General features: G+C 46.6%; 1 protein-coding gene across 1 annotated transcript in view; it reads right to left on the reverse strand.

Annotated features, from left to right (window-relative positions):
• The window catches only part of LOC119454231 (beta-galactosidase-like), a 58,883-nt gene that overhangs the window by 15,645 nt on the left and 21,581 nt on the right, over positions 1 to 21,657 (reverse strand). The window contains exons 7-14 of the mRNA XM_037716211.2: positions 18,228 to 18,408; positions 18,114 to 18,157; positions 17,294 to 17,412; positions 16,287 to 16,361; positions 14,852 to 14,938; positions 11,603 to 11,710; positions 8,191 to 8,322; positions 825 to 1,073 (exon numbers count right to left, since the gene is read on the reverse strand). Coding sequence (XP_037572139.2) covers positions 825 to 1,073; positions 8,191 to 8,322; positions 11,603 to 11,710; positions 14,852 to 14,938; positions 16,287 to 16,361; positions 17,294 to 17,412; positions 18,114 to 18,157; positions 18,228 to 18,408 — 995 coding nt within the window. The remainder of the gene's footprint in view (positions 1 to 824; positions 1,074 to 8,190; positions 8,323 to 11,602; positions 11,711 to 14,851; positions 14,939 to 16,286; positions 16,362 to 17,293; positions 17,413 to 18,113; positions 18,158 to 18,227; positions 18,409 to 21,657) is intronic.

A 21,657-nucleotide genomic window follows, 5' to 3' on the forward strand; every position in this document is an offset into this window, starting at 1 on the left:
CCTTTCCGCTTTCCTCCTTCCGCGTGGGAGATTGAGTGGCCAGTTCCCCTTGCGCCCGGTCGCAAGATACGCACTTGGTGCTGCAGCTACTCGTCGCCTCCCCTCCCTCCCTCCCACCCCCCACGGCCTTTCGCACGACCGGAGACGTGTTTGCTCTCCGCCGTGCGTTCGTTCTCCGTGAAAGCGCGCGTCCCTCGCGCGCTTTCACTCGCTCATACAGTATAGGGCGCGCGGCGACGAGTTTATCGCCGTTGGACTTTTATGGAATCTCACGGCGACGACGACGACGACGGCAGGAATGCGCTTGGCGTGTCCATATAATTGCTATCGCAATAATAATAATATCGGGATGCGTGTTTAAAACATCACCTTTTCATTTCTTCCCTTGAATATCGGATGTGCCCTGCAATCGAGTGCTTAGAGTAATATCATTTTTCAGATTTTTTTTTTGCTCTTAGTCCTGGGCTCGAATGCCACCATGCCGCTGTTATCACTACGACCGGTCTGCCGCGCAGCGCGACGCATGTAAAATGAAAGTGATTAATAAGCAATGAAGTGTTGTTATGTATATATGCGTATCCTAGTATATAATATTGAAGATAAAAGTTGGTATTTAGGTCGAATATTCCATTGCAGCTGCAACCCATCGGTTCTTTTCTTAATTTTCGTTTAATTTTTAATCACTACAGATCTTGGTCATACTATTGTGGTGGTCATATGCCATATATGAAATTTAATGTTGAATTACAAAGGCTATGTTTACAAGCACACTAAGGCGCCCTCTAGCATAATAGAATCGCTTCTTATAGCCACCGTTCGCTAACCTTCTTCCAGTGGTCCAGCCTGATGAATGTGTCTAGAGGTGTGGTAACATTCAGCTTGAACGTCGCTTGGTAAACCGCCAGACCCGGCGAAGGCATGCCGCAGCTGGTGGAAGACGGTTTCGTCGTCTTCCAAGAAAGAACGTCGTCGTCAGGGTGACGCTGCGCGGCCAGGTGATCCCTCGTGTCAATCGGTGTCATGTTCCAGTGGCTCAGCGTTATTCCAGAGAGAGTCACGTTCGAGCCGAGTCCCTGGAAAATTAAGAACAGCAAGCTGGTGATCAGTATGGAACATAATTGTGCACGCATCTAACAATCGCATCTACTATTTGCACAAGGAATTATCCCCATAACGACACCGAAACTGCCGCGAGTTGAGACACACACGTTGACAGCGCAATGGCTAGATGACGTTGTGATTGTTTGAGCACAATAGACTACAAGTGTAACGACAAGTAGCGTAAGACAATCCCAATCACCAGAGAAGGCACGAATAACAAGTGCTTGTTCTTCGTACCCTCCCTAGTGATTGGGTTTATTTTGCGCTACTTGCCGTGACAAGGATCTCCAACACAGCAAGCCCTGAAAAAAGTTTTACCAGAGTTTTACAAATGTTCGTACAAGGGTTGCCAATGTTGCCGATAAAGAAAACTAGAGCAGAGAATTAGATTTAGAGTCTGAATGTTCAACGAGACTGAACGTCCAATGAGACGGAATGTGCAACGAGAAGGAGTGTCCAGCCGAGGCGAAATGTCCAACGCGATGGAATCCCTAACAAGATGCAATGTCCCACCGAGACAGAATGTCCAACCGAGACGCAATCTGCAACCAAGATGGAATGTCCAATGCGATGGAATCCCTAACAATATGTAATGTCCCACCGAGACATTGTCCAACCGAGATGGAAGGTGCAACCGAGACAGAATATCCAACTGTGATAGAATGTCCAATGAGATAAAATGTGCAGCTGAGTCAAGGGGATGGAATATCCAACCAAGAGGGAATGTCCAACCGAGATAGAATGTCCAATCGATATGAAAAGTCCAACTGAGACGCAATGTCCAAGCGAGACAGAATGTCTAGCCGAGACGGAATGGCCGACTAGACATAATGTCCCAAGAGGCGAAATGTCGAACCGAAACTGAATGTCAGGCTGAGGTTGAATATCCAACCAAGGGGCAATATCCAACGAGAGGGAATGTACAACCGAGGGTAAATGTACTACGAGATGGAATGTCCCACCGAGATGGAATGCCCAGCAAGACAGATTGACCTACCGAGATAGAATATCCAACTGAGATGGAAGGTCCCACCTAGACAGAATCATCAACCGATACGGCATGTAGAATGAGATGAAATGTGTAAGCAAGACTGCATGTAAAACGAGCTGGAATGTCCAACCGAGACAGAATGACAAACCCAGATGGAATCTCCAATGTGACGGAATGTCCCGCGATGTATTGTCCAACCGTGACGGAATGTACAAGAAGACGGAATATCCAACCGAGGCAGAATGTCCAAGATATAGATGAAATGTCCAAAGAAACAGAATGGCCAACCGAGATGGGATATCCAACTGAGACCAAATGTCCCAACGAGACAGAATATCCAACCGAGACAGAATGCCCAGCCGAGACGGCATGTCTATCCGAGGCTGAATATCCTACCGAAATAGAATATCCAACCGAAACGGAACGTCTGACGAGATGGAATGTCCAACGAGACAGAATATCCAACTAGACGGAATGCGCAACCGAGACAGAATAACCAACGAGACGGATTGTCCAACCTAGACGGAATGTCAATCCGATATGAAATTTCCAACCGAGATGGAATGTCCAACCGAGACGGAATATCCAACCGAGACGGAAAATCAAACCGGAACGGAATGTCCTACCAAGACAGAGTGTCCAACCGAGACATAAAGTCCAACCAAAACGGAATGTCCGACTGAGATGGAATCTCTAACGAGACGGAATGTCCGGCCAAGACTGAATATCCAACCGAAACAGAATGTCCAACCGAGACGGATTGTCCAACTAGACGGAATGTCCGACGAGATGGAATATCCAACCAGACGGAATATCGAACCAAGGCCGTAAGTTTAACGAGATGGAATGTCCAACCGAGATGAAATATCCAATGAGATGGAATGTACAACCGAGACGCAATGTCCGGCGAGATGGATGTCCAACAAGACCGAATATCCAACCGAGACCGTAAGTTTACCGAGATGCAATGTCAAACCGAGATGAAATATCCAATGAGATGGGATGTCTAACCGTGACAAAATATCCAACGAGGTGGAATGTACATCCAGGAAAGCCAGTTTAATACGATGGAATGTCCAAACCGTAAGTTTACCGAGATGCAATGTCAAACCGAGATGAAATATCCAATGAGATGGGATGTCTAACCGTGACAAAATATCCAACGAGGTGGAATGTACATCCAGGAAAGCCAGTTTAATACGATGGAATGTCCAACAGAGACGAAATATCCGACGAGATGGATGTCAAACGGGGCAGAATCTCTAACGAGACGGAATGTCCTACCAAGACGGAATATTCAACCGAATCAGAATGTCCAAACGAGACGCAATGCCCAACCGAGAACGAATGTCCAACCAGATGGAATGTCGAACCGAGGCGGAACATTCAACGAGATGTATTGTTCAACCGAGATGGAATGTCCATCCGAGACGAAATACCCAACGAAATAGAACGTACAACCAGGAAAGCAAGTTTAAGGAGATGGAATGTCCAACCGAGACGAAATATCAAACGAGATGGAATGGCCAACCGAGGCGGAACCTCTAGCAGGACGAAATATCCGACCAATACGGTATATCCAACCGAGACAGAATCTCCAAGCGAGACGGAATGTCCAACGAGATAGAATGTCCGACCGATAAGGAATGCATAACGATACACACTGCCCAACGAGATGGAATGTCCAACCGAGATAGAATGTCGAACGAGACGGAATAGCTAACAAGACGGAATGTACATCGAGTCTGAATATCTACGATTGGACATTCTGTCTCGTCGGACATTCAGACTCGTTGGACAATCGGGGGCACCTAAGCACGATGAGAACGGCGGGGAGGGGGGGGGGAGGCAGTTGTGACTGAGAGATAGAGAGAGAGCGAAGGGCAAAGGAAAGACAGGGAGGTTAACCAGAGATTATATCCGGTTGACTACCCTGTACTGAGGAGGGGGAATGGGATGCGGTAGATGCGAGAAAAGGAATGAAAAAAAAAAACTCAGTCTTGGAAACCAGCCTACACGAACATCAGTGCGAGCCGTTATGAAGGCACTGCTGCGTTATTTAAAAAAAAGCACCGGACGTTTATTACAAATTGTGACTGTATCCTGTGTGACGTAGAATGTATTATTGGGACGTTGACTCTGTGTAACACTATGTAACGCCTTCGCTGACTGTGTGACAGAGCGCCCACAGAAACAGCCCTGTATTGTGGGACCGAGAAAGGAACAAGGAATGTCAGGCAGGTAAACCAGGAGCACGTCTGGTTAGCTATCCTGCAGTGGATGAGAGGGGATATAGGAATCGGGAGATCTAAACAAGAGAAAATAGAGCTGTAGTTGCGCACGCACTTGAAGTGCACACCAAGTAAAAATGTATGTTTTTTTGCCATAACTACTGCCTGAAGACATACTAACAAAATGAAAAAAATAAAGTGATAATAGGCCGAGTACAACTTTTACATGAATGAACATTTTTGAAAGGCTTTGTATGAAACTTGGTACAAATTTCAAAATTAGAAACGGTAGGCGACCCTAATCTTTGACTTAGGTGACTCTTAGTGGCCCCTCGCACCTCGGCGTTGGTGTTCGTTATGTTAACTTTGTGTGTGTGTTTTGAAAGAACGACACAGAGAACCATCGTCTGTAGGTCTTCTTCGTGTCGGTAGGCTGCACTTCGGCCGGCGGCTTCCTTGTCGACCACCTCCATGGCGAATGCAACTTGCGCACAAACCGAACTCGGAGGAGCAAGCGAGCGAAGGTCTTTCCCCTGACATGATATGCGGGCGATTAACGAGGAAGGGCGATGAGAAAGCGCAGCGCGCGCCACCTGGCGGGGGTAGCCCCCTAGCGAGCGGCGCACGAAGCACTCTCTCCAGTGCCAACGTTATAGTATGTAACGAGAGCGCGCACAGCTGCTGCAAGCAAGCGAGCGAGCGAGAAGGTGCGCGCCGGGAGAGGAGAAGCAAGAGAGGAGGGAGTGACATCACATCCGCTCTGCTATCCAGATGTTCAGTCTATGCCAGGCAACAATTTTCCATTAATTAGCCGGTTAAATATCATGCCATCTTCTTGTGGGCGACGTCATTAGTGACGTAATTACTTCCGTTTTCTACTTCCGGTTTCCAGGAATTTCGCCAAAGTCGTGCTCACGTGGTGAATCTCTAAAGTCTACGATTGTGTGCTTTGATGTGCGATTATTAGTGATTTCTAATTAATTTTAACTGTTCCAGACACTTCAGTAACTGAAGTTGTAAGTAAACGTATGCTCTGATATCATATCTATAACGAAACCCATGAATTTTGTACTGTACTATTTTTTCTATTTTTTTCAGATTTATTTTGAATTTCGTCCCTGGTCTTCTCAGGAGGTGAACCGGAAGTGCTGCGCAAGAAACACGAGTGTCCCTCGATGCTCGTGCCACTAAACAGAAATCGGGCAGAAACCTACACAGGAGGACTGTCGACTTCAATGCGAACAGCATTGAAGCGACGTAGCGACACTCTATGGTGCCACCGCTGAAACGCGTCATGTGCGAGGCGCGTGCTGCATCCGGGCACCTCTCTCGCTCTTCCCTCTCGACAAGATGCACAATACAGCGCCAACGCTGCGTTGTCCAAGCCTGACGCTTGTATAAATATATATATATACATATATATCCAGGCATGACAGTCTGAATACAGACGACGCTTCCTTCCACCTCCGGAACAGAACGTGGTCTCCAGAAGAACCGCCAAGGATGAGATGTCGGGCAACAATGGCTGCGACAATGCTAAAGCGATTGTATGACCAAGTAATCTTTCCCTTGCGAAGCTACATTTCGGACGTGATAGACGACCGTGCGGAATCACTGCACCAATATTTAAACATGATTTCGCAACATGTCGTCTTCATGTAGGTCTGCTTGCCTAGTAGCTCACGCTTATGGAATCCGGAGCGATGCTAGGTTCGATGAAGAATTTGCAGCAACCTGAGGAAGCCTCTCCCCATTGCAGATTGTACGCTTGGCAATAATGAACCGGGCTGTTCGTTTTACAGGCGAGAAAACACGCCAAAGTCTTCCACTCATCCCGTTGCAGGCAACCACGCTGGCGTTTGCAGGGCCACGTTAGACGGAACATGCTTAGTACATTGTTGCATACTGCTAAATGGAACACATGAGTTTAGGAGTACACGTTGCAATTTTTAAAGACGATAGTCTTTCTCGGGCTCCCTAAAAGCGAAAAACTTTTTCTCTCTGTCACTCGATTTAACCGCCCGGCCATAACCAACCAAGCTACTGGCACTGGTGTCAGGGGGTCACACACGTCAACATTAAACAGCGCAAAGGAAACCTCAGGCCTATTTGAGGCAAAATATATCTATATAACCGGGATCCGCAGCGTTGATGTAATTAATACTACACATTTGACTGGTCTTTACGTTAATAAATGAAAAATCAACGCGTTAGAAATGGTGCCGAAGAGAGGCTACGCGTTAAAAACAAGCTGACTGAAGCCGCGACTCTGTAGCCGGCTTTAAGCCGACAGTAATAAAAGGTTCCAACAGATGGCGCGAGAGCTGGTAGAACACGGGTAACTTTAATTCAGGAAAACCTCCATTGCATCCATCAAGGGAGGAGTGAGAGGGGAGGGGAAGAGCGTGAGGGGTGGAAGGGTGGAGAAGAGAGGGTGTTAAGCATCAGGGGTGGCAGAAGACTTACGTCATTTGCAGCGAAGCAAGCAGATATGTGGCCAACTTTTTTTTTTCATTTGGTAGGGGTGCAATTTTCCTGTTTTGTAGCAGACGACTTGTGGTTGCTGGCACTGGCACGCTTCTGCACACCTGTGTCGCTCATTCGAATAGCAACCGAAGCACATCTATCATCGCAGTATCGCAGACTCTCCACCACTGAAGCTGGGCATGACATCCTGAGACAACTTCACTACGCTCCGCCACTCAACAAGCGACATCAAATTCCTCCGAACATACACGGCCAATACCACATCCAACCCCTACCCACAAACATGCACCCCGAATTTCACATCGAACGCCGGAAACTTCGAGCCAAGGCACTACAACGCAGCTATGGACAGGCGGAAGGACTCTACTATGTGGACGCCGCAGCCTATAACACTAAGCATCGTTATGCTCTAGCGGTCGTAGACAAGCAGGGCAACACTGTTCGTTCAGCATCAGTCAAGACCACCTCAGCGGGCGACGCAGAAGAGGCCGCCATTGCACTCGCATCGGGGCTATCTGATTGTGATGTCATCATCAGTGACTCGAAGACTGCTATCCGGAACTTCAGTAGCGGCTACATTTCAAACCTCGCGAACTCTCTACTAGTCGCTCACCCACCGAAAAATTACATCACTCTCATCTGGACTCCAGCACATCAAGGACTACCAGGCAACGAAATGGCTCATGCCGCTGCTCGAGGATTCATGGAACGAGTGGACGGAAATGTGGGCCTTACCTTAGAACCCAATGACTCCCAACAACAGACCAATAAAAACGCACTCATCACATTCCATGAAATTTGCACACATTACAAACACCAACGCCTAACGTATCCACCTCTCTCTGTGTCGAGCACGCGTCAGAGAGAAATATTGTGGCGCCAACTACAAACTCGCACTTTTCTTACCCCCACGCACTTTGCACTTATTCTTTCCCGACACATACCCGACACCCAAGTGCCACTTCTGCCCTGTCCAGACAGCAGATCTCCCCCATATCATGTGGAAATCGCCCAATCAAATATCCCCCCCCCCCGAAACCTCGAACCATTAATTAGTAGCGAGGAGCTGTGGGAGACCGCCCTGCGCAGCTCCGATCCCACCCTGCAGGACCGAGTCCTTAGGTGGGCTGCGGAGGTAGCGGAGGCCTACCACGACTGGTAGGCGGACGTCTGGCAGCAGAAGGTGCTAAGACTGGAGCACACAAGCCTCCCTCTCTCCCCCCCCCCCGGTCCCTGCCCTTTCTTAAAAAGGGAAATAAAAGTTCGTTCATTCAGCGGGCACATGTCGCTAGAGCGTCAACACGCTGACAGTCATGCACTACAGTGCTCCGTTTGCAGTTGACTGCACTGAGCATTTCATTAGTGCCAAGGCCTACTTACCTTGGGGTCGTTGAGGTCTATGAAGCCGACCCTCCCCTGGCTTTCCACCAGTATAGTGAGCCGTTGGCCTTTCGTAACCGGTATCACGACGCTGTACACGTTGTCCATGCGCGAAATGATGCCTTGGTAAGCCTGCAAGTGCGCCAATGAAAACGTGCCCTATAGTGAATAACCGGGTTTCGCCACTGGCGAACAACCTATGCTTTGTGCCGTTTTCCTTGCACGTGCTTTTCATGCAGTGGTGGGAAGTGCAGGGAACGGTCCTCAACGATAGTAGTGGGCAGAGGTAGGAGTGTGTGGAGTAACTAGGAACACGGTGAGGGATACGAGAGCAAATAGGAGATTAAAGAGAGGTTAACCATAACAACTGTCCGAGTGGCTACTCGGCAATGGCAAAATTTTAAAAAGGTCGAAAAGATAAAAAGAAGAGAAAGAGATATACAAAAACTGTCTGTGAATTGTGCTTATGAGCTGCAAATGGGCTTATTCTACGGTCCCCCGTAGTACCACTTACAGCGGTCCCCCGCAGTACCAAAGCGCAATTCAGGGCTCTTCTATACAGTACCAGAAGGTGACAAACAGGAGTGCACGGATGTAGACAGGCTGCGTCTTGTCTAGCGCGCGTGATTCGTGATTGAACTCCTGCCCTTTCTCTCTCTTTCATTCCTCATTCCCCTCACCACGTGTGTGATAGCAAACTGGAAAGTGTCTAGTTAACCTCCCGGCTCTGACTTCCCTCTCTGTCTAAGTTGGTATAAGAACTTCAGGTCGGATCGAGATGAACCATCATAGGAGTCAAGTGCCTCATGATGGAAACATGTTCTGAAGCTTCAGCCTTGTCGGTGCTATATAGGTGCAGAAGGAAATCATGAAATTAGTGTTTATATTGGGGTTCGCAATGCTTGCCGAGAATTCATAATGTTTGTGGTCGGTGAACTCGTAGGCGTGTCCAGGTGAAACGGCGTAAGAATAATATACAGGGTGTTTCAGCGAACACTTTCAAAATTTATTTAAGGTTGCCTGTGGCAGATAGCCCAATTATAGTTAATGAGCTGGTCTACTTGAAGAGGCGGACATTACTTGCACAAAAAATTGAAATGCATAATAGACTAATCAACAAAAATTCACTAATTAAGTTTTTAACTAATTACCTGATGGTCCATATTGCAATTTACAAATTGTAGCCGTGGAGTTCGCAAGGCGGATCCACTTGGAACAAATTCTCTGGATGACACCAATTTCGAGATATTAATTCCCGATCTTTGCGGAGCAATGCATTGGCGTTCCAGTTAGTTTCTTAACAAAACGTTGCTTTATGCATTGAAGCGCAAAATTAACTGGAACGCCAATGCATTTCTCGGGAAAGTTCGGAAATTAATATCTCGAAGCTGGTGTCATCCTGAGAATTAATTCCAAGTGGATCCGCCTAGCGAACTCAACGGCCACAATTTGTAAATTGCAATATGGGCCATCAGGTGGTTCGTTAAAAACGTAATTAGTGAATTTTTGTGAATTATTTGATTACGCATTTCAATTTCTTGTGCAAGTAATGTCCGCCTCTTCGAGTAGACCAGTACATGAACTATAAATGCGCTATCAGCCACAGGCAACTTCTAAGAATTTTTGAAAGTGTTCGCTTAAACACCCTGTATGTGTTATTGTGCATTGTGGATAAATATAAAAATTCTAGATATATTGTGGGTTCTGTGAAAAATATGCTGTCAGATACCTTAAACGCTCATTCTAAAGGGCCAAATTTACAGTAGTTAATGTATGCAATACGCAGGGCATTTCTGCTTGAAATTGTGGATTCTAATATTGGACAACGTCCATGCTTAGGCTCAATTGTTGAGAGTATATGTCCGGGTCCTATGTAGTAAGTGTTAATTCTAGAGTCTTCGTAATGAGTACATCATCACGCGTTGGATGCCACCGGCACCTGCGCGACACCTGTGGCGCGGCGTGCGGAGACTGCGAGGATGGTGCACGACGCCATCAAAAAAAACTACATGCTGCATAAGAAATAATCCCATACTAACATAAGAAAATCCCATATAAACCCCCATATGTTCCTACATGTCATACGCAGCGTGCCCCATATACATGCAGTTGGACACGGGGCATAGGGGTATGTTCGAGAGGGTAGGGCTGCGAAAATAAGTTCCGCAGGAACCAATGATACCTCACTGAGACAAGGAGTGAGCTGGGAGCCGCGGCCGCCTTTTCTTGAGCTCTGCTTTGCTGGAATTCCTGTTGTGATTCAGCAAGGCTGCTCAAGTCTGCCAGATTTCCTTTTATAGCGAAGTATTCTTTCCTTATTCTTGGCACCTTCGGGTAGGTAGGCAGGTAGGTCGGTTGGCGTCTCGCTTGGCTTTATTCAAAAAGAAAATATAGTGTGACCGACGTTGATATCGAACAACAGCCGTCGAGCACAGCAGCCCGCTGCTCTAACCATTAACCACCGATGCCGCGTTACACTCCACTATCTCCGAGACCTGTCCACTTTCCTCAGTACTTTTCGCGTAGTACGCTGCATAGGAAATGTGCGGCGTTGTTCAGACTTCATGATCCCCCAGGTTATTCCTGATTTAACATTTCTTTTCCGGAGTACAAATAGCATCGTCGTTTTACACACACCGCATGGCACGGCCATAAATACGTACGACTGCAAAAGACGCAATCGCTGATGACGTCACAATCGGTGTTTCTCTCATTTACGCTTGCCCACTACTTATGTGTAAATTGGCGGCATGTCGTAGGCTCACGCATTGAATGGCCGGCGTAGAAATCATGTCGTAGAAATCAGTGTAGAAATCATGTCATCGTGGTGCGGTTGTCACAGACACGCGCGCTCAATTTGCACAATGACGTCGGTTGACCTGGTATCGCTCTGCCCGAACAATGCTAGATGGACAGGCACCTTGAAAATACTTCGCATAACATCGATTCTCACAAGAGAGAGAGAGAAAATGATAAATGAAAGGCAGGGAGGTTAACCATGATTGTGCCCGGTTCGCTACCCTACACTGGGGGAAGAGAAAAGGGGAGGAAAAGTTTAAGAGAAGAAGAGAAAGTCCGCTGTGGATATCGCCGACGTAGTAACAGTTGTCTGCTCAGAGGTGGTTACTCAGTCCGGATACCAGACGGTCACTAAATCCGGTAGCTTTCAAAAACAGAAGCAGAGCTTTTGTGGCCAATGCGTGAGATCTGCACAGTTTTTGTTATTATTGATTTCTTGTTATTTTATTAACGCAGTGTTTGGAGCTTGTGTTTCTAGTGTGCCTCTTCGTGGCAGCAGGTTCATCGTCATGAGGGGATGCCAATAACAACAAACGCCATTGAGCTATTGCACGCTACAGAGTGGAATTAAGAAAACAACTCGTATGTACTTGTAACTAGTATGTACACGTACGTCATCCACGTAGACGTATCCTCGATCACGGAGTCCAGGTACACTAAGCGCTGCTGGATTCCTGGGAAGGAAGTTCACCCATGTTTCGTACAGCACCAGGCCTTGGCTCTGCGAGGACGAGTGGATTAGGCAAGAAACAGCACAGCTCAATACCAAGAAACCTACGCAAAAAACCTTCCAGCAGCCACACGCACAGATATCTGCACAGACATTGCATAAGTTAGACTGCTCCTTTCGCGTTCGTATGTCATGTTGTAAAGTTATTTCATATGTAAAGTATGTCATATGTAGAGTTGTTATTGTAAATTAAACCTTGGGAAGCGAACTAAACAGTCCTGGAAGCCTTCTGTTGCTTTATGCGGAGGACTTGGCTGGTAACCAATGCCTGCCGCCTTCATTAAACAGTTTTAGTGTAGTGATATCGCCTTAAAGGGCAACTCTGTCGACGTTTCGATGTCCACTGACCTTTAAAAAATTTTGAATATGAGTTCTCTGTTACATTCTGGTTATCTGTGCCAAATAATATGGCGGTGTGTCATTTACTTTTCCTGAAAATGAGTTTTAAAGATTGGTTGCGCGTTCCCGACTCATGCCCACGAATGTGACATTTTACGGGCCACCCTGTGTTTTCGACGTCAGAGACTACACGCGCACTTCTCCCAGAAATGACGAAACAGGCTCCTTTTTCTACGAGACGACGGCCGACATTCATCGTTTTTAGAGACCTGATAACCCGTGCTAATCATCGTCTTGCCGCAGCAAAATGAATTGACCTTGGGCATGTTAGCTGCATGGGGCATCGGCGGCTGGTGAAATGCAAATGGCGATCCGTCAGCGCTGATACTGTCGTTCAAATAATCGCTGAAATTGCCGCTGTCTAGTTCGAAAGAGCTGTAAAAGCTCTCCGTGTCGTCAGGAGACATCATTAGCTTTGCTTTTTTGGGCACTAGCGCCACTTGTACTGCGCGTTTAGCATGCGTTGTGCATGTTTACATTACGATTGTGTAGGACATGACATCACCAACTCATCGTGACGTCACACGAAGCAGCTGCCCGTTTTGGTGTCGGTACCTCGCTTATTGATTATTTAAAATTATTGATAAGTTTCCAAGCAAATTGAACCACCCTATGGGTGACAGGACTGCCCAAGGTCATTTGAAAATGACAACATCCTAAATGGCTTAAAAAACGCCGGAGTCGCCATTTAGGAGGCAGGTTTAGCTTTGGCCTAACTCCAATGCCACCCATTCAAATACATGTAAAACGCGGAAATGCTTTTCGCAGATGTCTTCTTGAACGATTTAATTGAAATGTGTTGCATTTGAGAAAGGCAGATTCAAGTGACTGTTGGATTTAAAATTTTGATTCAGGATTTCGTTTTTATTTGCAGAAATTGAAAGAAATTTGTAAGTTAAAAAAACATGGAGGCATGAATTTTACAAACCTGTAACTCTGCACGGATAGCATATATCGCAGTTCTGTAAACTAGATCCGTGAGAACATCCAAAGTGGACAAATTTGATATATCAATCTCTTACGTGAATTATCTACAGTGCTCACGAAAGTTTCGCAAAAGTCCAACTCACATATTACAGGTGTCTTAGAAAGCTGTGTAGGATAAATCTATTTCGTCCGGCTTAGATGTACGATCAGATATAGTTGATAGAATTGTGAAACAGTTTTTCAATATTTACAACTCTGTAACTCTGATAGTTTTGTTTTCCTAAATTCTGTGATTTTCAATAATTAATACTTAAACGTCGACGATCTAAATCAAACACCCGCTTCCTACCGACACTTAGCGCTCAACTTTGCCTTGGAGTGAACATGTTTCCCAGGCACACGAGTGGAACGATCGACAGGTGCACTTGGTATAACGAGCAGCTGTGACGAGACATACCACACCTTCTATCTGCCCATTGCTGAAGCGCAGAGAGAGGACTGACATGCAAAGTGCATCAAAGAACAACCGTCCGTAATGAGGACAGGTAGTTCCAGGCCTATGCTCCCAAAGGAACGCAGTGCAGACGCTGCGCTGCTCCAGTTCCAGAAATCTACTTGCGGCCCTCAACCTGACAGACTTTGGCAATGTCTTGTGCACTATACTGCTGGACTGCGTGTTCATTCTACGTTCTCCGAGCTTTCATTTTTCAGCCCTATCATTTTACCTTCAATGATGGTAACTGACCAGAATTACGTCTTGATGGTTGCCATGCCTTTCTGTACGTCTTGAAGACGTAACGTAGTGAAAAGACGCGATCACACCATGAACGAAAATATATTCGCGAAGCTAAACTTCAAAGCATAGGCAACAACACTTAGTCATTTTTCATTGAGTTTCTTAGTTTTTTTCGTTATTCGATCGGCAATAACATTCCAACCTCCCTTTGCTTTCACTCATTCCTTTCGTTCTTTCATTTATATATATTTGCCCCCCCCCCCATTTTTTTGTCCCACGTGCACAATTTTTCTGCCGCTACTTTTATTCTCTCTGTCAGACGCGATAGTTCCCTGACATCCAGTGGAGCAGATACCACCCCCCCCCCTCCCCGTCGCACAGGCTGCTTCCAGGAAAAGAGGAACCTACCATGACACGTGAACAGGCTAACACAGGGCGCTGCCTCAAATTCATCCACCGACTAACAGTGGCGCATTATCTTTCGTTTCAGTTCTACTCCCTCGCCGCTAACAGACTCTCACTCGTTACCTCACCCACCCTCGTTACTTTCTCTCCCCTTTCGAAGAGCTCTACCTATATATATACTGTGCCGAGGAGAGCATCTGTCGCCTTGAAGAAGACAAGTCCACCTGTCGAAAAGTTGGCTCCAGCGCTCACCTTGTTCTTGTGCTGCTCATCGTCCTTTATTGTGTTTGTAACGTGTCTGCCTGCAGTCTACGTATACACCACCGTTTTCTCTCCTTCTCGGACTTTCTCTCTCTTCTTAAATGTTGGTCCGACAGGCATGGTTGGTATTGCGTCATTGGAATTGACGGTCTGACTCTCGCATTACTGTCGTAGCATTTCATCGCTGCAATACACATGACCAATGAAATATAGCAAAATTTGTGTATAACGGTGCAATAGATAATGCACGGCCGCAGAAACAAGACACACAGAGCTCAACTCACTATACGCTACTGAAATATAGCGAAATTGATTGGAAATTGAATTTGCGCATGGCTCGTATAGCTCTCTCTTGGAGAAAACGCGCATTACTAGATTCACGCTCAGGTGGTGAAATTTCTTACCTGTCTGATTCGTTCAAATGACAATGGTCGTATGTATGGTATCCTTGCATCCACCAAAAGTTGCCTGAGGGCCTTCAAGTCGTAAAGCTGAGAGAAAAATAAAAAAAAAATAGGGAAAGGGGTGGGGCAGGGCAGTGTGGAAGAGAACGATGCGGAAAAGCTGGTGAAGCGTGTTTGCTGAAAGACTCCATTTTGTTAACAATTCTACAATCGCTGATAACGACGACTAATCAGTTGCGTAAATTGTAAGAAGAGAATGTAACGGTAGGGTGAATAGGCGCTGGAATTACACAAATAAACCGCACGAAGGTCAGGGGAATTCGTGGAACAAAATGTGAAGGCAGTGGCTAACTGTTAATTTGCACGTTTGACTTCGCGCGCATTTTAAACATCATAACAATATGGTAAAACGTTTCTCATGCAAGGTCTATCCTTGTTTGCGTTTAGTTCGCGCTTATAGTAGAATAATCTTGTGACTCTAAGTTGCCACATAACTAAGGTCATGCGCTGCTACCAGAAAACCTTTATTTCGAAAGTAGCGTACCTTTATATGTATACTGCAGCAATGCCGGTATAATGTGATGAATAATTCCGCTCTATTCCATTTTACCCTTGGCATCAACTGTTTACGGCCGGCTGATCCCGTTGATAATGAACGCGGAGCGTCGCTCTAACTAATGACCAAGAGAGACAAGAATGGAATGGGAATAGAATCGTGACATTATCCCGACCTAGGTATTAACAGCGGTAGCTGTTGTATGCTCACTTCTCTGGTCGTTTGGTTGTCCTTCGATGCCGTCACTGAAATTTCAAAATCCCTTTCTAGAAAATAACAAAGAAATAAACAAACACTGTTCTTGTGCCGCGATAATTCGAACTTACGACCAACTGACTGACAGCTGGTTACCAAAGAAGCTACGTGTTTCTTTTTTTTTCTTTTACGAAAGCCTACTCATTCCTTCTGGGCATGTCCGACACACCAATCTGTGACTCGTGCAACTGTGAGGAGACGGTGGAACACGTGTTGTGTTTTTCTCATCTTTATGAGATCGAACAGTTAATTCTCCGGAGTGTGCTAAACCGATTAGACAGCAAACCGTTTTCAGAGACAAAGATTCTTGGACCGTGGCCCCACGCGTCGCAGGCTCACAAAGCGACGCGGGCATTGTTACAGTTCATGAAGTCGACTGGCCTCAGTGACCGATTGTGAAGTGTTGGACAACCGCACGTGTTCATACTGCGAGTACTTTCTTCTATCTCTCTCCTTTCTTTTCATCCCTTTAAACCCCTTTCCCCGTGTAGGGTAGCAAACCGGACGAGCGTCTGGTTAACTTCCCTGCCTTTCCTTTCTTCTTTTTCCTCCTCCTCCTCCTCCTCCTCTATGAGTGATTATTTAATTGAAAGCACTGTTATGTTTATTCTGTGGTAAGCTCACCTTTCTGAGTGGGACCTTCCCCAGCGCCATCTTCTTTTTGGGCTCCGGGACAGGAACTTGCGGCACCGGAAGGTGCTGCGCGTGCATCAGCCACCATATGATAAAATACAGATATTCTTACAGTACATTTCGAAAAGCGCCATCTTCTTTTTGGGCTCCGGGACAGGAACTTGCGGCACCGGAAGGTGCTGCGCGTGCATCAGCCACCATATGATAAAATACAGATATTCTTACAGTACATTTCGAAAAAGACTCTGCTCGTCATTTTGGGAGAGAACATCGCGACTTCATAAGAAAGCCACTGTACGCCTTGATCCGTAAACATCACCATGACGGGTAATCAATAGACGCCTTCTATCAAGCATTGACTCCATTCCTCGAAAAAATTTATCTATCGTTTCCGTTTGCCCAGTAGTGTTTATCAAACTGCGCTCCGCGGAGAATCAGTAATGCCCAACAGCGTTCCGAATGAGTTAACGGGTACCCATTGAAGTTGCGAGATTGACGGGCCTGGTGCACAAAAGATGCTGTGGAGGTGTTTGTGCGATGACCAATCGAAAGCTGAGTTCTTCACGTCAATCTAACTCATATCGTCAAAAACAAAAATAAGAAAAGTTGGTTTTGAAGCTAGCGTGCAATTTCGACAGTATTTATTCTACCTGGCGTTAACGCATTTGTTTCTGCCGCTAAACACCGTGTTTCCGAGCGCAATTCAAATAATGAAGGAACTTTGGCCTTCACTTTCGCTTTTTATAATCAACTTATTACTATCAAATTACCTAAAATAGACTTCCGAAAGAATACGTTATCAGTTTAAACAGATTTAGTGTTTCTGTTTAGTGTGTTTTTAAATTAAAAGTAGCGAAACAATTAGCACACCGAAATCGGAAAGGAAACCGTAAACTCATGTTCGCAACATCGCAAAAGGATAGATATTTCATTACTTCTAACTTTCCAGGATTTCAATGCGTGTCTAGGTTCAAACTTGCGCCTGTGATATAAAATACCTTGGAAATGACATCTCGTATTGCACGAAACTTGTCCGTTGGGTCGCCGGCTTCCGTCATGGGCGCATCGTAGTCGTAACTTGTCGGCGTGGGATGGAATCCGTACCTATCAACGTTAGCTGTGCGCGGAATGAGAAATGGAGAGTTCAAGGCAAATAAGCAGCAAAAAATGCGCTAACAACAAACCAGCGACACAAACCATGAGTGTACGCTGTGCATTGCCTCGATCTCTGGAATCGAGGCAACTCGCCCTGACTAATATATGGCATTCAGGTTTTTTGTTCGTTCCTCATTCTAACAACTTTGTGGTGCTATCAAGATGAGTCTAGGCTACAACGCGAGAGCGTTTTGCCACTTGCTTTAGCGTTGTAGCTCTTACTGAGTGCGATAGTACAGTCAACCACACAATTTTACGGACCACGGGATCTCAGAAAACCTTCAATTTACGAGCAGCCTGTAACAAGAGTGAGTAAAACCGAACATCACAATGTTGTTCACATATACTGGTAAAGGCTGTATATGCGAATAATAGGCTGCGTTGTGAGTCAGCGCAGATCATCATCATCATGAGCCTATATTTATGTCCACTGTAGGACGAAGGCCTCTCCCTGTGATCTCCAATTACCCCTGTCTTGCGCTAGCTGATTCTAACTTGCGCCTGCAATATCTGCTGATCTCCGCTGCGCAGATATTCAGCAGTTTCTCAGATCTCGTGTTCCGTAATTTTTGTTGTTGGCTGTACATATACATAGAAATCACCAATCGCTTGAAGCGGTGGGCCATAGCCAGTGGGCGACAGGCATTGGACTGCTTTCCTTACCGCCTGACTTGACGCCAAATGAAGTCCCGCCATGAAACATGTACCTGCATATCAATCAATCAATCAGTCAATCAATCAATCAATACTTGCACAAATAAATAAATGAATACTTACAAGGCGACGGATGCATTCATGCTCAGAATCCTGTCCAGACCAGCCGCTACAGCTGCCGTGCTGACCGTGCTGTGTGGCTCCGCCCAGTGGTCCAACCAGCCCGTGTAATACTCCGAGTTCATCAGCGGTCCCCGTTCCTGATGCCGGCGTTGCACCGCGAACATCTTCTCGGGGTCTTCGGCTAGCACGTATTTTCGCGAGTGGTGGTGAAGAAAGAAACCACTTGTTACGTCAGAGGAGAGCTACCTGGGGCACTTCGGAACGAGGACGCGTCGGGAAGTACACGACACGCCACCATTCCGTCCATCCATCTTTATTTCTATGATTTCGTCGAAGTTGGCTGCTCACATCTTGAATTGACAGCTAAATAGCCTGTCCAACAAGAATAATCTGGGGTAAACCCGGGCGCTTCCCTAATTACCTCCTCAATTTTATAAAACCTTACGGTATTTTATGGCCGTAGACCGAGCCATCGAGCTACATTTTGAAATATAAGCAGACTGGGTTTTTCTCTCTTTCTGTTTTGGTGAGAGAGTGATTGATTGCTCGCTCTTGCTCTCTGGTCATTGAGATAACTGTAAAAGAACACACATATACAATCATTGTTGGAATTTAAATGATGTGAAGCTTGCTTGAGTAGGCGAGGAAGCAGCAGGAGCGATTACACGAGCGCAGCCTCGTCGCCTGCGTACTTGTTGGCTGCCTGATTCGTCACGAGTATGTAGGCTATGGTTGATTCTTGTCGATGAGAAGAACTTTGATGAGAAGTGTATGGGGGTACAAAGAAGTACGACATGCATCCAAATACACTTATGGCTTCATACCCCTACGGTGTCAAAGTAACGCATTCATTCTGGGAAATCGGCCAAGAGTGCACGGACCCAGTGGAACGTACCCAGCTTGACATTCTTAGGGCTGAACTTATCCTAAGTTAATTCTGGTGTCTTACGCACGAAAAGAACGAAATGATCCTGAGGTACACCGTAGTTGGGAATCATTTTGGACCACCTGGCGTTCTTTAACGAGCACCCAATGGAAGGTACGTGGGCGTTCGTACATTTTGGCCGGGATTTGATCCCGCGTCCTCGGGATTAGCGGAGCAACGCCAAAGCCACTACGCCACCACGGCGGGTACCGAAGTTGTCTATTCGGGTACATACCCGGTGACCCAATTTGCATATATATATATGTCCACAAATACTGGGTGTTTCACGAAATGCGTCCGGAATTTCTTCGAAATGGGAAAGGTGAGCCAATTCACTGACTTCCTCGACTATTTTTACGATATACAACGTCATAAATCTGCAAACGACTCAATGTAGTAATTAGACAAGTAATTGCGCAATAAGAACAAATTAAAATTTTAAGCAAGAGAGCCATGAAAGTCTTGAAAGCCTTAAAAGCCCGATGAAAGTCTTGAAGTGAGCCATCCGAGGAGCCCCGAACCGTTTCCATAAATGCAAGAAGTGAGAGCTGCCATATTTTGCAGCGTAATAAATTCCGGAAGATATCACACCGAAAAGCGAAATTGAGGTGCTATGCAGAAAGGACCGAGTTTGACAAAGTTCGGGATCTATGCGAGCTCTGCCGACGCCCTCACATGAATCAGCTAATGGTATTAATACATGAAATTCAACCCTCGGCACGCCTCCAGCTTCATTGGCTTATATAGATTCCCTATACGATATCTTTACTTGGGCGTTATACTTCAGGGGCGGCCGAAAAAGAAGCGACTCACGTGGTGAAATTGTCGGTGCGGTCTTACATTTGTTTATCGTTGTTTCCAGTGCATTAACTGTGCTAGTCAGGTGTAGAAGAGATGTTATCTTTAAGCGTATTCGACAGAAAGTCAAGGGTTGGCGTGAGAACGGGCCACGTCTGGACTGTTCCCATACGTCGGTTGGTTGACAGATGTCCTAAAGAGGAGGCATGGTCGTGACGAGCCCCAGAAAGGCGCGGAAAGCGGCTTTCACAGAATGTGTACATAGTCTGCGGGATAGTCACGGTATTGTGATATTGCGGTAATAACAAAAAAGAGGCGCTGGCGCGTAACATTGTCCAGTCTTCTGTGTTTGAAAGGAGGAAGCGGCGGGCGCAGGATGCGCTTGCGTTGACATGCGGGGCCTTATCTCGACATTCTATTGTCTGCTACTTTCACACGTTCCGCGCTATCTTCGTTCACCGACTGCCGTCGAGCAAACTGAGGCGAGTGACAAACTTCAGGCATCCTGACATAGCATCCTTGAACTGTCGAAGAGCGCAACTGGCACTTCCTTTGTAAACGCCCATGAGCAAGGTGATTGACTGTGCGCTAAAGGTGGGCGAGCACCACGCAAGCCTGCTTATAAAGGCGCAATCTCGATTGCTTCATGCACGGCCAGCGGTGGGGAGCACACATTCACGTCACTCATCGACGTCAACAAAGAGCGTGCCCGCTGCGCTGTTCAGCTGTTTAGTTTCACTTTTCCGTGTGAAATCGGCCAGAGGTCACTACACTGTAAAAAAATTTAGAGCCCTTCCCCTGACGAGGAGAAAATGGGGGGTAAGCGAAGCTTGTCGCAAGACGACGCTGTCGCAGGCGTTCCGCTTCGTTTGCCCTAAAATCAGGGTCGGCTTTTCTTCGTTGGCGTTTGGCCTCAGCATCGCGCTCCCGCAAATCGGGGTCCGCGGCTCTTCGTTGACGTTTCATCTGGCCTTCGGAAGTCCTCACGCTAGAATCGGACGACAAGCTTCGCTTACCCCCATTTTCTCGACAGGAGAAGGGCTGGTGACTTTGTCTCTTTGGATCCCACGTGGGACAAGGGTAGTTCAAGGCGCATTACAGGTCTCCGAGCCCACGGGGGTATGTGCCATTGAGCTTGGACCCTTTCTGCACTATCACCAGGATGGGCCCACTTTTCAGCGTGGCACCACCACCACGTTGGGGGAACACACCACGAAAAATTGCGACCAACTAGAGGCTAACCGCTTCGCTATAAAACATAAGGAGCGCTAGCTTTTTTGCACTTCTGAAAACGGCTCTAGGTATATACCGACACTACTGTGCTGAGCCTAGCTGGTGCTGGCCCATCCCCGTGCCACGTGGGCTCACACAGTGTGTAGACGCACGCCACGTAAGCAGACACGATTGCCCACTACATTTTTCACTGCTACATTATCATGGGACTAGAGAGCAAGTACGAATATCCATATCCATCATCCTCTCTATCCTCGCAGCCTGGCGATAGCAGCGCCGCGACAGCATAGTCAGCTTTCGCCGGCTACGCGGTCGTGGCGGCTTGCGAAGCTTCGACCATGACTGTACGTACAGGGTCGACCACATCTAAGGTGAACACCTCATTAGTATTCAAGCCTGTAAAACTATAGCGTTTATTCTACTTCACGAGCGAAATATTCGTTATACAATGTGTAATCATGATGTCAATAAACA

Source organism: Dermacentor silvarum, chromosome 5 (genome assembly GCF_013339745.2).
Source record: "Dermacentor silvarum isolate Dsil-2018 chromosome 5, BIME_Dsil_1.4, whole genome shotgun sequence".
NCBI classification, from domain to species: domain Eukaryota; kingdom Metazoa; phylum Arthropoda; class Arachnida; order Ixodida; family Ixodidae; genus Dermacentor; species Dermacentor silvarum.